The sequence below is a fragment of the Chionomys nivalis genome, chromosome X (genome assembly GCF_950005125.1).
Source record: "Chionomys nivalis chromosome X, mChiNiv1.1, whole genome shotgun sequence".
Classification (NCBI taxonomy): Eukaryota; Metazoa; Chordata; class Mammalia; order Rodentia; family Cricetidae; genus Chionomys; species Chionomys nivalis.
The window spans coordinates 115,943,343-115,959,756 of NC_080112.1; the positions used below are offsets into that span (position 1 = coordinate 115,943,343).

Below are 16,414 nucleotides of genomic sequence, written 5' to 3' on the forward strand. Positions count from 1 at the left end.
GTGCTAAGGGATTTTAAAGAACCTCTTAATATAGTTACAGATTCACAATATGCAGAAAGAGTTATCTTGCATATTGAAACCGCTGAATTTATACCAGATGACACAGAGTTGACTTCATTGTTTATCCAGGTACAAGACATAATCAGGAACAGGCTTTGTCCGATGTACATAACACACATCCGGTCCCATACAGGTCTGCCTGGTCCTCTAGCACAAGGCAACGCTGAGATTGATCAATTATTGATTGGAAGCGTGTTGCAGGCCTCAGAATTTCATAAGAAGCATCATGTCAATAGTAAAGGCCTAAAGAAAGAATTTTCCATTACATGGCAACAAGCTAAGGACATTATAAAGAAATGTCCTACTTGTTCTTTCTATAATCAAACACCGTTGCCTGCAGGGAGTAACCCAAAGGGTACTAAGAGAAATGAAATCTGGCAGATGGATGTGTTCCACTTTATGGAATTTGGTAAATTAAAATATGTACACCACACCATAGACACGTATTCAGGTTTTCAATGGGCTACTGCCCTGAGCTCAGAAAAGGCTGATTCAGTAATCACACATCTATTGGAAGTTATGGCCATCATGGGAATACCTGCACAAATAAAGACAGACAATGGTCCAGCATATGTATCTAAGAAAATGAGACGCTTTTTTGCTTATTATAATATAAAACACATTACAGGTATACCACATAATCCCACAGGTCAGGCAGTTATAGAAAGATCAAATCGTACTATAAAGGATATGCTGAACAAACAGAAAGGGACCGAAAATACCCCCAGAAATAGATTACATAATGCTTTATTGACCTTGAATTTTCTTAACGCTAATGAGAAAGGAACGACAACAGCAGAAAGACATTGGATAATGGAAAAGTCTGCTGAACTAAATCAACCAATTTATTTCAAAGATGTGCTGACCTCTCAATGGAAGCCAGGAGATGTGCTACATTGGGGAAGGGGTTTTGCTCTTGTTTCCACAGGAGAAGAAAAATTGTGGATACCATCAAAATTAATAAAGGTTTGATTTGAAGCGGAGAAACCTCTTGGAAAGGAGAAATGACAACTCATCCACAATGATGATATTCCTACAGGTGGTAAGAAAAACATATAGAATGGGGGCAAGGTTCTGTTCTTATCTCCACAGGAAAACACTCATCTTTGAAAAATTCAAGGGATCCTGGATGTTTGGATACTGACAGATGGAAAAATACCTGCCCAATAGGAACTATAAAGAAAACTGAATAAGTTGTATAAGTAAAATATACTAAACCATATTTCTAAATTTATAGAGCTGGTTTTGAAGTTGGACTCTGGTTCAGTCCCTCTCCAATTCCAAGCCTGTTGGTAAGAGAAAAACCCAGAGTTTCTGGAGTTTCTGTCTCATGTCAAGAGCCATGATAGGGGACAGAAAGAAATATGAGTTTAGAAAACATCTTTGCTTTCCTTCATATCTATCATACTTTTCATTGAATATATCTATCATTCCTTTCATTGAATATATATATATATATGTGTGTGTGTGTGTGTGTGTATGTCTATATGATTAATGTTTAAGTTTTTCACAATGAACAATGAGTTTTTCCTGAAGTGACATTTAAAGTTTCCAGGAAGAAGATGGGGCCCCATAACAACGACTCCACCTGGTTGATATGACGTCATGATACTGATAGCGCTACTACAAGATCTGTTTTGGGTACCAGCTGCACAAGACGATCCCAACTTGGTTAGCTGAAATGGTGCACCTCTCATACAACATTCTGGCCAGACCTGCACAAAATACTCAGAGACTATTTGCAATTTTAAAAGACATCGATCTTGAAATTTAACCATCATTTTACTTTCACAGGATCCCCCAGAAAGAACGTCGCCCCCATGACAGCTGGAAGTAACTCTAGAGGACGACGTCCCCTCTCCCAGTAAAGTTTGCCCTTGGGTTTAGGGACATCATTTAGGGGTTGATTATAAATTGGTATATGGTTGAGGGTTGGGGAAGGAATTTTATAAGCTCAGGGATCATTTGGAAAAAAAAAAGAGGGATAATAGATTGGTACTTGTTGGTACTTGTGAGTTATTGTTTTGAGACAAATGTATTGGTATCGATTCTTATATATTGATACAAAGTGAAATTATATTGACTATTGTATGCATGCATGTTTCTACCTCTGTTTAAAAACATTTTTTTAAGTATTGACATATATTGTATTGATATATATTGTATATATTTACCATATTGCAGTGTACATTTCTACCTCTGATTAAGATACTTACATATTGCTTGTGTATTGATATATATTTACCATACTGCAATGTATATTTGTACATTGCTTATATTTGGAGGTCATTGTCGTCATTTGTTTCACAGTTGTTTATTGTCTTAGTCTTTAAGTTAGATAGGTATTGAGAATTATATAGATCAATAGTATTCTAAGTTTGTCATTTATAATTAGACTAATCAGGTTCTTTAGATACATAGAGATTATACTCAGTATAGATAGATAATCTTCAGCCTCTTCAAAGAGCTGTAGAAAATGGCCTTTAATCTAACTCAGAGTTTTGTAGTAGTGAGACACAATTGCTCCTGGCAACACCGCTCTATTCCCGAGAGAATGTTGAGCACCAAAGACACTCCACCTGGAGCCTTTCTTCTTGGCTGAACTGGCCTTTGGGTAAAGAAATGCCCATACCTCAACCACTGACAGAAATACAGAGTATCCGTGAATGGAAAAAACAGGACTGTCATATCCTGCCAAGACAGGGTAAGATAGTTTTGACAAGTTTCTTGCCTTTGAAAATGGTGTGTCAGTTATGTTAGGCCTTAGCCAAAGTTGGTTGCTTCAACGCTGCAAACGTGACCTTGGGTAATTGCCCAGGTAGCTAGTTGTCTCTGTGATTTGTTGCATGTTTTGGAAGTTGTTTGATTGCACTTCCTAATTACTTAGGTAACATTATTTCCCTTCTCAGATCTTTGATGGGGTTGAAGACTATATAAATGTAGTTACTTTTGACTCATGACTTAGCCAAGCTATTTATTATATAAGACCTAAGCTAGTTAGAATAGGATATTTGTACTTATTGTAGATAATTTCATAGTAAGTTTAGAACTCTCTTACTTAAACAAAAGGGGGAGGTGTTGCGGGAGGTCCTTCCGCTCCTCCAACCAATACCAGCCCATTGGGGCGTGGTCTCTTTCCCTTTAAAAAAAAAAGTGGCTACTTCCCTCCTTGCTCTCTTTACTTCCTGCTCCGGTTCCAGCGACTAGACTTCTTCCTAATTGCGTGCGCAGAGGGCTGTTGTCTGGGACGGTGATCTGTAAGTTTATTCCCCTTTAAATAAATACCACCCTATTAATCACAATTCCAAACTGGTGTGGGATTGTTTATGACTTGCGCCTACACCTTGGAGCAATTTCATTCATTTATATTTAGGTGATATCTAATGTTGCCTTTATAACCAGTCATTCTAAAATATAGTGGCTTAATTCCAAGAGAATATTGTTTATTTGAATAATCTTTATTTGAAGAATTTTATTCCTGTAAAAATGAAATATGCTCAAACAGTATTTTCACACACCCCAACTCCCCCAGATTCCTTATATCCCTGTTGACAGTTCAGGCTAATAATAATTTGGTGTTTTTTTTAAATTATCCATTAATTCCACTTAGTGTTGGCCATATGTACATGGGTGTGAAGCCATTTGTAGGTAGAATTTCTCTGTCTCAGAAGCCACTCCCAAATAACCACAAAGAGACCTAATAGTAATTATAAATGCTTGGATGACAGCTCAGGCTTATTATTAACTAGCTCTTATAATTTAAATTAACTCATTTATATTAATCTAAATTCTGCCACATAGTGTTAATTTTCTTTCATCTTGTACTTTCTGTTTTCTCTCTGCGTCTCACTGGTGACTCCTCTGACTCTGCCACTCTTCTTCCCAGTGTCCTGAGCCTAGTTTTCCCACCTAACCTTATCCTGTCCAGCTATTGGCCAGTCAGCTTCTTTATTAACCAATCATAGTATAATTTACACAATTTACAGAAGGATTATTCCACTGCAGTTATCCACTAGAGCATGGAGTCTTACCATGGCTATGGTAGGATTGCCTCAAAAAAGAGTAATTCTCTGTCCCCAAGTAACTATCAACTGCCAATAGCTCCTCAGTAAGGGGCTGGGGCTTAAGATCATTTAAACAATCTATGCTGAGATTTTGGCTGGCTTAAGCTTGTGTGGGTCCTATGCAGGTAACCATAGGCCAGATGTATTGATAAGCCAACCTTATCTAGATAATTCCTTAATTATGACTCTCTTCCCAGGTGATTTAAAGTTGTGCCAAATTGATGTTTAAAGCTTACATAGAGTCACTTATGTGGCTATGGTCACCTAGTGGCCTGACTGAGTTTTGTGAACTAGCATGGTTTTACATTTCTGATGGTTGATTTTTGACTGTTGTCTGGGCCATGTATTTTAAGTGGGCTATTCTGGGCTTCCTCACATAACATCTAGGTCCTAGTATGAATAGCTACAATACCCAGTTTCCAGCTACTGATTAGGTTATATTTGTTGATGTTCTAGTGACCTCAGTAAATAACATGGCAAAATCTTGAATTAATTTGGAACAGAACCAACAAAGAAAAATAATAATAGGTGTGATTCACTAACCATGCACTATTACTGAAACAATTTATTATAGGTAGTAAATCTTGTGGTAGGGGTACTTAAGATCCGAAAGGAAATGATCAATATTTTGATTTTTAACAACAGGTATGTTATCAAAATATAGAAATAAGTAAAGGTGCATATAACTTATATTTAAATACTGGCTGAAAGACTGCTTGTTCTAGGAATGAGTAATGCTATCTTGGACTGCTAATAGTAAAGAATAATACACTATGGAGAAAGCCTTTCTCGTTTGAGAAATGACACTCTTTAGAGAAGTGTTCTCATCAAAAGTACCATTTGCAGTGTTTGGTGGGAGTTTTTAAAAATATTTTTCTTTATTCAGCAGACATTTGGTCGTCAAGTCCTACTATATTACTGACAAGAGATATGAGAATTCCAGCTAAGAAAGGAGACACTAATTCTTCCAAGTTGCAGAATGCAAAACCAACTCACAAAATTAGTATCAGTTGTATTTCTATATAGTAGCAATGAGAAATCTATATTAAAATGGAATTAAGAAAGCAGTGTTATTTATAATAGCATAATCAAGAATAGAATATTTAGTAATAGACTTAACCAAAGATATAAAAAGTCTTGTATGCATGATGTGGGAGTCCCCTCTGTGTGTTGTGATTACCATTAATGAATAAAGAAACTGCCTTGGCCTGTAGATAGGGCAGAACTTAGTTAGGTGGGCAAGACAGAACTGGGAAAAAGAAGGGCAGAGTCAGGGAGACTCTATGGAGCGGCTGCCAGAGTTAGACATGCCGAATCTTTGCCGGTAAGTCACTGCCATGTGGCGATACATAGATTAATAGAAATGGGTAAAATTAATATAAGAGTTAGCTAATAAGAAGTTAGAACTAATGGGTCAAGCAGTGTTTTAATTAACACAGTTTCTGCATGATTATTTCAGGGCTAAGCAGCTGGGCACCTGGGACAAACAAGCAACTCACTCCTCTCCCTCCTACATATGCAGGCTAGAGAGATGACTCAGAGGTTAAGAGCACTGACTCTTCTTCCAGAGGTCCTGAACTCAATTCCCAGCAACCATATGGTGGCTCACAACCATTTCAAGTGAGACCTGGTACCCTCTTCTGGCCTGCAGGAATACATGCAGCACAGAACGCTATATACATAATTAAATTAATAAAAAAATTCTGTATATTATAAATTCAAAATTGTTGCTAAACAAAATTAAAGAGAGTACATATTAATGGAATGGCGTCTTGTACTCATAAAGTAGAATCTTTAGTATTGGTAAGATGTAATACTCCTCAAAGCAACCAAAAGATTCAATTAAATCCCTGTCAACACTCCATGGTATTCTTTGGAAAAAGCAGGAAAATATGGCTTAGATTAATTCTATTTCCCATTCTCTTCTTCCTCCCTTTTTTCTCCTCTACCCTTTCTTCCTCCTCTCTCATTTATTTTCCTTTTCCTCCTCCACCTTTTATTTTGCATTTTTACCTGCCCAGGCAGGTCTTGAACATGCAATCTTTTTGCTTCAGGCTCCTTGAGTATCTGGGAGAATAGCTTGTATCTTAAAATTCCTTTGAAATGTCAAGGGATCTTGAATTGCTGACACTGAGCATAGTTAGAAGTCCTGCACTTTCTGATTTTAAAACTTAAAGTATAGAATGCTATGGCATGCATGACAGTGTGGGAGTGGCATGAACAGACTATAAGAAAAATGGAAGAGAGCATCCGGCCCAGATATAAACCCTGACATATATTGCCAATTTAGTTTTGAAAAGGGTCAAGACCATTTCATGGGCACTTCCAGAAACTCTTCCAGGAAATCATCTCTTTGACACACTTGGTACAGTTGCTTTTGTGGCCTACTACATGTTTTATTATATACATGAAAATGATGACGCCAAACTCAGTTGCAAATATTAAGTGCCTCTCCTGAGCACAAGCCAAGGACAAACATCATAAGGTGTAATAAGGTGCAGCAACAGGGCTGAATCCATAGGCCCATCCTCCACCACTGTTGTATGGAAGGAGGTTCAAGAAGGAAAGGTTCAAGCCAGAAGACGGAAACTAATATAAAATCTATCTAGGTGGTGAGTTACTAGGCTTTGTGGAAGACATCAAGAGCTTTGAGGATGTGCTTTCCAGGGGAAGGAAACTGTAGTTCCTGGTACACTGGTTTGTGAAGCTGAAGTAAAAGGATGCCAAAATTCTGCAAATAATTAATGAACCCGGACGGTATCCTGGTCCTGTGCCATTGATGTTATCCCCATTCATGGTTATGGAAGCTGTGAATGAAGCATTTCATTCAGGGTCCCAAGATAGGTAGAGCTCGGGCTTTGGGATTTAGCTTCCTATTAGACAGAGCTGGCACTGCCCATTCTATTTTCCTTTTCTTATGCTGCTTCTTTCTTTGTCATCTACTCTCTTCTTCCTCTGAAGTTATAATCCAGAGGTCTCCTAGAAAGTGCTTGGTAGTCAGTGAGAGGAGGAAACTGTTCTGAGACCCAAGTGCAAATGTCAAGTATCATCCCATGATTGCATGTCATCAGAAAGACCCCAGCTTCCTGCACTGACATACTGCAGACTCAGGGTCTCTGTCTGTCTCTTCATCTACACTGCCAAATCCACAAACAGTCAAGTAATCAACTTATATAAATACACAAAATAAGGCATATGATACCTTTTCAGGAAAATAATTGGTGCCTGAGTTAACCACCATGGGAAATGGGGAAGGGTCACTACCCCTCTTCCTGACAGATTCCCTGGATGCCCTGGAGCTAGAGTTATAGGTGGTTGTGAGCTTTCTTATGTGGGCTCTGGGAGCCGAACTCTGGTCCTCTACTAGAGCAGCAAGGGCTCTTGATCACTGAAACATCTCTCTATCCAGTCCTCCATTGTGTGTTTTTAGCAAAACTTTGGTGCAATCGATTTAAAGACTTCCATCGTTGCACTTACTCAAAAGAAACCTCTTTCAAAAATGTAATGATTCACAGAGATTCCCAAGAGAAAAAAGTCAAATGATTCAAAGACATCTAACGCCAGACACGGGGCTGAGCTCTGGGAGTCCTCCTGAGGAAGGGAGAAGGGACTGTATGAGCCAGGGTGGTCAAGGTAATAACGGAGGAACCACAGGCACAGCTGATCTAAGCTAGTGGGACCACATGGGCTCTGGACCAACAGTTAGGGAGCTTGCATGGACCCTACCTAGGCCCTCTGCATGTGTGTGACAGTTGTGTAGCTTGCTCTGTTTGTAAGGTTCCTAGCTATGAGATCAAGACCTGTCCCTGGTGCTTAGCTGACTTTTTGGAACCTATTCCCCATGCTGGATTACCTTACCCAGCCTTTATACAGGGGGAAGAGCTTGGTCCTCCCTCAACTTGATGTGCCCTGCTATGTTCAAGTCCATGAAAGACCCGCACCTTTCTTGATGGAGACCAAGGATCAGTGGGTAGAAGGGAAGGGGGATAGATGGGAGTTGGGAGGGGGAGAGGATAAGAGGACAGTAAGGAGGGGAAACTGTGATCAGTACTTAAAATAAATGGAAATGTTAATTTACAAAGAGAAGGAAAAAATCAAATGATTCCCTATTCAATAACTGTAAACAGATTTAGCCATTCATTTTATATCTATATTGTATATATAGTATAAATGGATATGACTACTGATTCCAAAAATTCCAAGAGCAGGGAAAACCCTAGGGAATCTGTCAGGAAGAGGGGTACTGAACCTCCACTACTTCCAACCTTGGATAACTCAGACACCTATTCTTTTGTTGAAAACGTGTCACGTGCTATATGTCATGGGTCAAATATTATTTGAAGTATTGCCTGAATATTTATGTATTTACCTTCAGTCCAACAGGAGTAAGGGACCACATCAACACCCTCAGTGATAAGAGCTGATGTAAATATTACTCATGAAATTTAACAGAACGTATAAAAAAATCTGAGGTAATTATTATCATTATTATTATTATTTTGGCTTTTCAAGACTCGATTTCTCTGTGTAAGAATCCTAGATGTCCTGAAACTAGCTCTTTTTGCTTTTTTTTTTTTTTTTTTTTTTAAGACAGGGTTTATCCATAGCTTTGGTGCCTGTCCTGGAACTAGCTCTTGAAGCCAAGGCTGGCCTAGAACTCACAGAGATCTACCTGCCTCAGCCTCCCGAGTGCTGGGATTAAAAGTGTGTCTCACTATTGCCGGGCAATGTAATTACATCTTAAGCAGATCATTTTTCTTTTGGGGGAGCATATCGTTTGTTTGCTTTTCGACAGTGTCATTAGCTAGAATTCTATTCCAACCCAGTCCTAATATCTTGATGTTGTACTTGAAAAGCAATGTCTGGCTAGCATTCAGTGTGCTAACAGGCACTCCTGAACTAACAGCCACTAAAGCTGACCATGTCCACTTAGTTCTAAAGCCATTCTCTGAGCCGCTAGTGCTGGGTGTCGGGTGAGGGTCACAGAAATTTTTACATGTTCACTCAAGCATCCTGGAGTCAAGTGTGTGCCTCTCTCCCATGCTCCATTCCAAATTATCTTGCACTTCCACACCATCCACCCGTCATCTCATCCCTACAACCTAGAAGGAACGGGCAGCATGCAGACACACATTAAAGCTCACTCGGGAAGCATGCCCTAGGAACAGATTTAACTCCAGGCTACCTTTTCACACCCCCATCAGTCTCCCTCTGGTCCTCCTCGTTTGGGCCACACCCATCCTTTGTGAGCTAAAACAGACAGCACCTACCTCAGCAAGTGGGCAGAAGGGCCAGCACAGTCAGTCAGGGCAGCAGTGAGTGGCGGGCACCCGTGTCCTCAGCTCCTTCCTGCAAGCGAGTGCCTGGACGTCGTGCGTGAGGACCCCGGAGAACTGGGGAGCATGCGCGGACCTGCGCATTGACGCATTGACGTCACCCTTTGCTCCTGTCCTCTCATTGTTTGGTCGGTAGCAGTACCGAGATTCTAGACCTCGAAGTCAGTCATTCCTGGGACCCGAGTGCTGTTTGAGGTCCACAGTTGTAGTTATGGCCAAGAAGCTTTATTATGAGCATCAATATTATATTCCGAAAGATTATGAGGAGGAAATAGTCTATGAAACCGAAGATGTGGCCTCCACCTCAGCAGGAGCCATGGAGGCAGATAGTGGCCATAGTGGAGGCCATATAGGTCACATATATTTCAGAATCAGTGAGAATACCCAGAGCCAGGATAGCGAGAGGGAAACTAAGGAAAGTGATGCCAACGTGAGAGAAAGCAGTAGCCACCCGGATTCTTCCTTGGAGGTAGACACGGAAGAACTGAACACCTCAGAGGCTGGTGTGGCAAGGATTCGTCGGAGGCAGCGGGGTCATCAAAACCTCTTCCATTTCACGCCGTGCCAGATCAGGAAAATGGAATCGGTCTTTGAAAATTCCCAGTACCCAAATTTGGCTGCCAGGTATGTGGTTTGGACCAAGAGCCCCCCAACCTCCCTGGCCTCTAGCTCATGTTGAGGTGTCCTTTTGTTCTTCGAGGCCCTGTTGCTCATCTCCAAGTCACAGGGGTCTCCTCCTTTGATGGTGGGCATGGGAGGATGAACCGTGTGGGGGCCGAGCACAGTACCAACATGTAGTGCTGGCATGAAGCAAATGTCCGTAGTCAACACCTCTCATTCCGAGTCATATTTTAATTTCTGTGAAATATAGAGACCTGAGTTTAGTGGGCCCAAACAACTTACTAGCATCAAGTTCACGAGTGCTAGGGGTTTAGAGTTTGTTGGGTGACCTCCTCACCAGTAGTCTCGTCATCTTTTCAGGGACTGTGTACCTAGCCATCAACTCCTTTTGGTTTCTCTTTCCCCTCCCCTAGTGCTGTGTTTAAATTAGCATACTTTGCTCAGCGTAGACTTTGACATTTATTATTAATTTTCGATAGTTTGTTAAAATTATTTGTCTCTATCATTTATAAACTTGCAGGAGATGAATTCATTTCAAAAGTAAGACTGCCTCTGAGAATGAATGTTAATGTCAAGTGTGAGGGAGGACGGTCATATTTTAAACGGCATAGAATTCATGTATGATGTTGTATTGCATGTAAAACACAGCATGATAAATATCCATAATTGTCTTTACACAGGAAAGAACTTGCAAGAGCTCTGAAAGTGCCTGAAGCGAAACTGAAGGTCAGTGAATCCAAACAAAGCAATTGGACAGACAATCTATAGCCTTCCTTAGGCATTAGCTAGCCTTGTCCTAGGCACTTTTCAATGAATCAATTTCATTTCCTTTTTTTCCCTCTTTGAATGTTGGGTGTTTTTTTTTTTTTTTTTGGCACAGGGTCTCTCTGTGTAACCCTTGCTGTCCGAGAACTCAGGGTTCTTTGGCCTCCACCCCTACCCCCTAATTGCTAAGATTACAGCACTTGTCAAACTAAGCTGTCTTTAACTCTATTTTAACCTTAATTGAAACAGCTCTACATAAAAGGGACATCATCTCTAGGTGGGCAACCTACATAGCTTATGTTGTTCATTGTGATGCAGTTGTTGACCCTCAGCTGGGCAGACACTTAGCCTCCTACTGAAGTACTCCTTGCCCCTTTAACTCTTTGATTGTCCCTGTCTATTTTGTGTCTGGAATATCAGGGTTAAAAGGGCTAGACTGTATAAAGAACAAAATGATCCTATCTTGGAATGATAGTGGTATCCCTTAATGTTAATTTTTCTGGCATTCTGTGTTGTATATAGCCAAACACATTGCCTAATAGTTATATTAGGGTTGAAAGGAGGCATGGACTGAGGTATGGAAGAACAACACTTACAACACAGATTAATATTGTGCCGGGCAGGATTCTGGAAGTCTCGCTGAAGCAGGGATAGTATTCTTCATCCTGATGCTGGAGAACTTTGTATAACATGAAAGAATATGCTGGTCAGATTTACCATGGGTAGAAGTCCCCACTGAAGAGTTTATACTGCAGGAAAAAGACTAAATCATGGCCCTGTTTGCAGAGGTTGACACATAGCTGGGGCTTGCTTCTGTGAGCTGAGTAGGAAGTTCCATGTTAGGTGCTTAAAGTGATGTCTCTCCCTCGGCTCTGGGGGTGGAAGCCAATGCTAAAACAATCCTGTCTCCCTCTGAGTTTAGGTGTGGTTCGCCAACCGAAGAGAACAAGACAGGAAGGAAAAACTCGTACAGATAGAAATAACACCTTCTGTTGAAGATATCCTCATACTTAGGGACATTGAGGAAGATTCTTCCTAGAATGGCATCATCCTTCGTTCGGGAGCCAAATGGCTAATTGGTGACCCATGTGCCCATTGCCAAGATTAACTAAAATTGAACACTCATGTTAACAATAAACCCATAACCTCCACCTGCTTTCTGGTGTTTTGTAGGCTATGATGTACACTTTTCAGGAAATTCCATTTAAAGTCTAGTTTCACGGGGTAGCGTTTGTAAGTCATCACTGTTGCTTGCATAGATGAATATTCCCAGTACATGGTGATTGGGAGAAAGTGGGTCACATGAGCCTTCTTGATTCAGGCTCACTTGATCCTCTGAGCAAGAGATTGAGAAGTAACCCTGCAAACAAGAAATCTAAGGAGAAGGTGGCACAGACGATATTGATGGTGATGAAAACTTTTATTTGGGGCATTGTACCGATTCTTTTTTTTTTCCGTTTAATGAAAATAGATTTTTTTGTCATATCCTGATTATAGTTTCCATTCCCCCCCACACCCTCCCATCTGGATACATTCCCGTTGTGCCCCTCTTTGAAAACAGCTCAGGTAGGTGGAAGCCGCCGACAGGCCAGCCTGGACCTGCTGAAGACATTCATGGACAGGAGAGGGTTGCTGTGATGATCAAATATGTGGTGGAGAAATTGGAGGAAACAAATCAGAACGGTTCATGTGCTGTAGAAAGAGGCAGAACAGAAGGAGTGAAGGGGGTGAGGAGCAGGTTGCTGTGGGCGACCTGCCAACCACCCAGGGTCGTGGTGGTACCCAGACCCGGCTAGGCTGCTACCAAGGGTGTGTGGGTCCATGGTCCTACTGCGGGCAGGGACTGTGTTGACATGCATGGGTTGTGCCATCATCAAAGGCCACAGGATGTCCTGTGTCTGGGTTGCCACCTGTTGGAGGAACACGCAACTTCAGAGGCTGTACTGATCTGAGTGGCCTGCACTGCCACCAGTGCCATTGTGACATCAGGAACTGAGATGCTGCTGAAGGCCATGTCTGGGAGAGTGGCCAGGGTCTCTGTGTTGATGTCCATGGCTCCTGCTACCACTGAAGGCCATGCATATGCCAGGCGTTGGGCTACCACCTGGGGTTGTGTTCGTGTCCCTGGGTTATGCTCCTGCTGGAACCATGCCAATCTGAGTACCACCTAGGGTCTTGGTGGCGTCCATGTGTTCCTGCTGCCAAGGACCATTCTGGGTCCATGTCAGAACTGCAGCCAGGGTCTGTGTTGAAGTCCATGTCCTATGTTGTCAGCAAAGGCCACAGGGATGCTCAGGGCCTGGGCTGCAATCTGGGACCTTGTTGGTGTGCAAGCTTCCAGAGCCATGCTGAGCTGAGTAACCTCTGCTGCCACCCAGGGACTTCGTGTCATACAGGCCCGAGTAGCTGCTGAGGGCCATGTGTGTGTCCATGTCCCTATGGCAGGCAGGGTCTGAGTTGATGTCCATGGCTTCTGTTAACACCAAGGGCCATGAAGTTTTCTGGGGTCTAGTCTGCCACCTGAGGCCATGCTGGTTTCCCAGGGTGAAGCTGTTGCCAGCAGCTGATCTGAGAGGGTCGTGCTGATGCCTAGGGTCTGGTTAGCTACCTCAAACTATGTTGGCGTCTGAGAGCCGTGCTGCTGCTGGGGCCATACTGAACTGGATGACCTGAGCTGCCACAGGTGCCATGGTGACATCTGAGCCAGAGACAATGCAGAAGGCCATGTCTGGATCCGTGGTCCTGCTGTATCTGGGCTCTGTCTTGATGTCTGTGGTCTATGTTACCATAGCAGGGCATGCATGATGAAAGCCAAGGGCCATGCTGAGCCAGCCCTGACCTTCACTGTAGGGGTAGCCCCAGCCAATCACCTTGCTTGTAGGGCAGGGTCACCTGAGGATATTTTTTACTAATAAATATTGCTGGTGTGCTCTCCCTCGGCCCTTCTGCTTTCCTGTTCTCCGCTGGAACCATGCGTTCTGTGAGTTTTTTTCCTAATTAAAGCTGAAAATATTCTTATAATTTCTATCTGCCTTCATTTACGCCGATACACTTCACTAGCTCCAGCAAAGTTGTCCCTGAACCTTGCTAGACACTGTGGCAAGAGAGCTGACCCCGACACTCACAGGCGAGCTGGCCCCAGTGGCCCAGGCATGGAGGGCCGGTCCCTGCACTCAGGTGAGATGGCTCCACCCCTCAACACAGGCATGCAACAGCTGACCCTGATGGAATGGGTGTAGGAGAGCTGGCTCCAAGGATCACCTGAGGGGGCAGCTCCAGGTTCCAGGACCGACCAGGTCACCTACGACCCAGGGTAAAATCAGGGCTTTGAGTTGCCCACCGCAGCATCTGCCCATCTAGGTCCTGCTGGCACTTGTGAAGGACTGGTTCTGCAGGATCTCCATGACTTAGGGCAGCTGCGGGATACTGGAGAGGAGCTTCACTGAGGGTCCAGATACCAGAGACCACTAACCAGACCAATCACTCATCACAATGAATGTTTTTGGGTGGGTCTGATTGGACAAAAAGGTTTACTGCATGTCACACCACAGCTCCCGAGGCCACTAAAATAATTGGAGTGGCAGGAAAGACAGAGGAGTGATTTGGAGTTTTTTGTTTGGTTGGTTGGTTCATTGATTGGTTTGGTATTTTTAAAATTTTCTTTTCCAGTAGGACACCACACGGGTGAAGGGAGGATATAGAGGGGCTGGGAAATGAGCAGAACTGGGATGCATGTTGTGTAATTCCCAAAGAATTAATAAAGTATTGCATATATTACATATTATATGTATAATGTATACAAACATACAGGCATCTAAGGAGTAATAATAAAAGAAAATATAATGAGTAAAATAGAAGCTACCATGTTAAAATTGAACAAAATGTTGTGGGTCTGGGATCACTCAGAGATTCACCGTGACCATGAGTAAATATTAATAAGAAGAGGCTGTATCAAATAAATACTAGTGCTGTATGCTCATGACCCCAGGACTACAACTGAGAGCCCTCCCTAGATGTAGTCCCTGGGCAGAGTATCCAAGGCTTGTAGAGTCAAACCACAAGATTACAATGTATTCTACTGCATGTAGGCAGGGTCTAATTGTAACATATATGTCTTGCAGTTGCAGAATCTTAGAGAGATAAATTAAGCCAATAGCTCAGTTTCTTGACTGTTCTACTTTGCCTTCCTTCCCCTGTCATGAAATCAGGTGGATCACCTAACACCTGATGGAGAGGAATGTTTGTTCGCTTTTTAAACATGCTTAGGTCTAGAGCCATAAGCCAACTCCAGAGCCGGCTCATCAGGAAAGTAGACCAGCATAAAATAATATTCCAGTGTTATTAATATCTTAAGAATATTCATATCCCTGTAAAATGGAATCCAGTAACCAGGGAGAAACCTGGTTAACAAATATCAAAGCAGCCAGGGCAGGCAGGTGGGGCAGCATCTGCTGTGGCAGCAGCTTCAGTGATAGTTCTCCCTTGCTGGATCCGCCCTTCATCTCGCCCATCACCAGGTAGGCCCTCGCTTCCCCCAAAGTGCCTCACTTCTGCAGGCACCTAGTAGTCAATCTACAACTGCTGTGAACCACTGATTTCATATTTTGATTTCCCTACATGCATACATCCAATTTGACCAACACCATTTGTTGAAGAGACTGTCTTTTATCCAGACTGTATTTCTGGCCTCTTTATCAAAAAATAATAGGTGTGTGAATTTAGAGACAGGAAACTTAGTCAAAACTTTAGAGATACACGAGAGACCCTGTCTTAAATAAACAGTAATTTAATGACTAAGTAGAAAATAAATGGTAGCTGGCTTGTGAGAAATTACCCCAGAGAAGACCTCTGCTTTTGCATGAATATATACAAATCCATCCACATTGGTGAACACACACACAAAGAAAAATGCTTTGTTATTTCTGTCTTCATCCATTCTTCTATCAGTAGTCAGCTTTTCAGTTTTCAGGAGTTTGTAAGGTTTCTGTTTCTGTTGTTGATATCCAGCTTTAATCCAGGAGTTCAGATAAAATGCAGGGAGTTATTTCAATTTTCTTGCATCTGTTGATACTTTGTGTACAAATATGTGGTTATTTTTGGAGACAGTTCAATGAGGTTCTCTCAAAAGAATGCATATATGTCTTTTCCCTTTGCAGCTTTTTATATTATGCTTTTGTTTTGTAAGTTCTGTGATTTGATTGTTGTGTGCTGAGGGGATTTTCTTTTGTGGTCTTTTCTAGACCAGTCTATTTGGTGTTCTGTATGCTTCTTGCACCTTTATAGGCATTTCCTTCTTTAGGTTGGGAAATTTCTCTTCTATGATTTTGTTGAGAATATTTTCTATGCCTTTTACCTGGGCTTATTCTCCTTCCTCTATTCCAATTACTCTTAGATTTTGGTCTTTTCATACTATCCCAGATTTCCTGGAATTTTTGTGCCAGAATTTTAAAAATGTGTTTTTCATATTTTTAAATGCATTTTTCATATTTTTAAAAACAATCTCTTTCATTTGACATATCAACTCAGTTCGTTTGCTTCAGCTATGTTGCAATACTCGGGGCCTGATCA

At 41.9% G+C, this 16,414-nt stretch overlaps 1 protein-coding gene across 1 annotated transcript; it reads left to right on the forward strand.

Moving 5' to 3' along the window:
- The first annotated feature begins 9,671 nt into the window (after positions 1-9,671).
- Positions 9,672-11,885, forward strand: LOC130868590 (homeobox protein Rhox13-like). The gene is made up of 3 exons (XM_057760750.1): positions 9,672-10,084; positions 10,762-10,807; positions 11,769-11,885. The coding sequence occupies exons 1-3, from the start codon at positions 9,672-9,674 to the stop codon at positions 11,883-11,885; spliced, it is 576 nt and encodes a 191-aa protein (XP_057616733.1).
- The last annotated feature ends 4,529 nt before the right edge of the window (positions 11,886-16,414 follow it).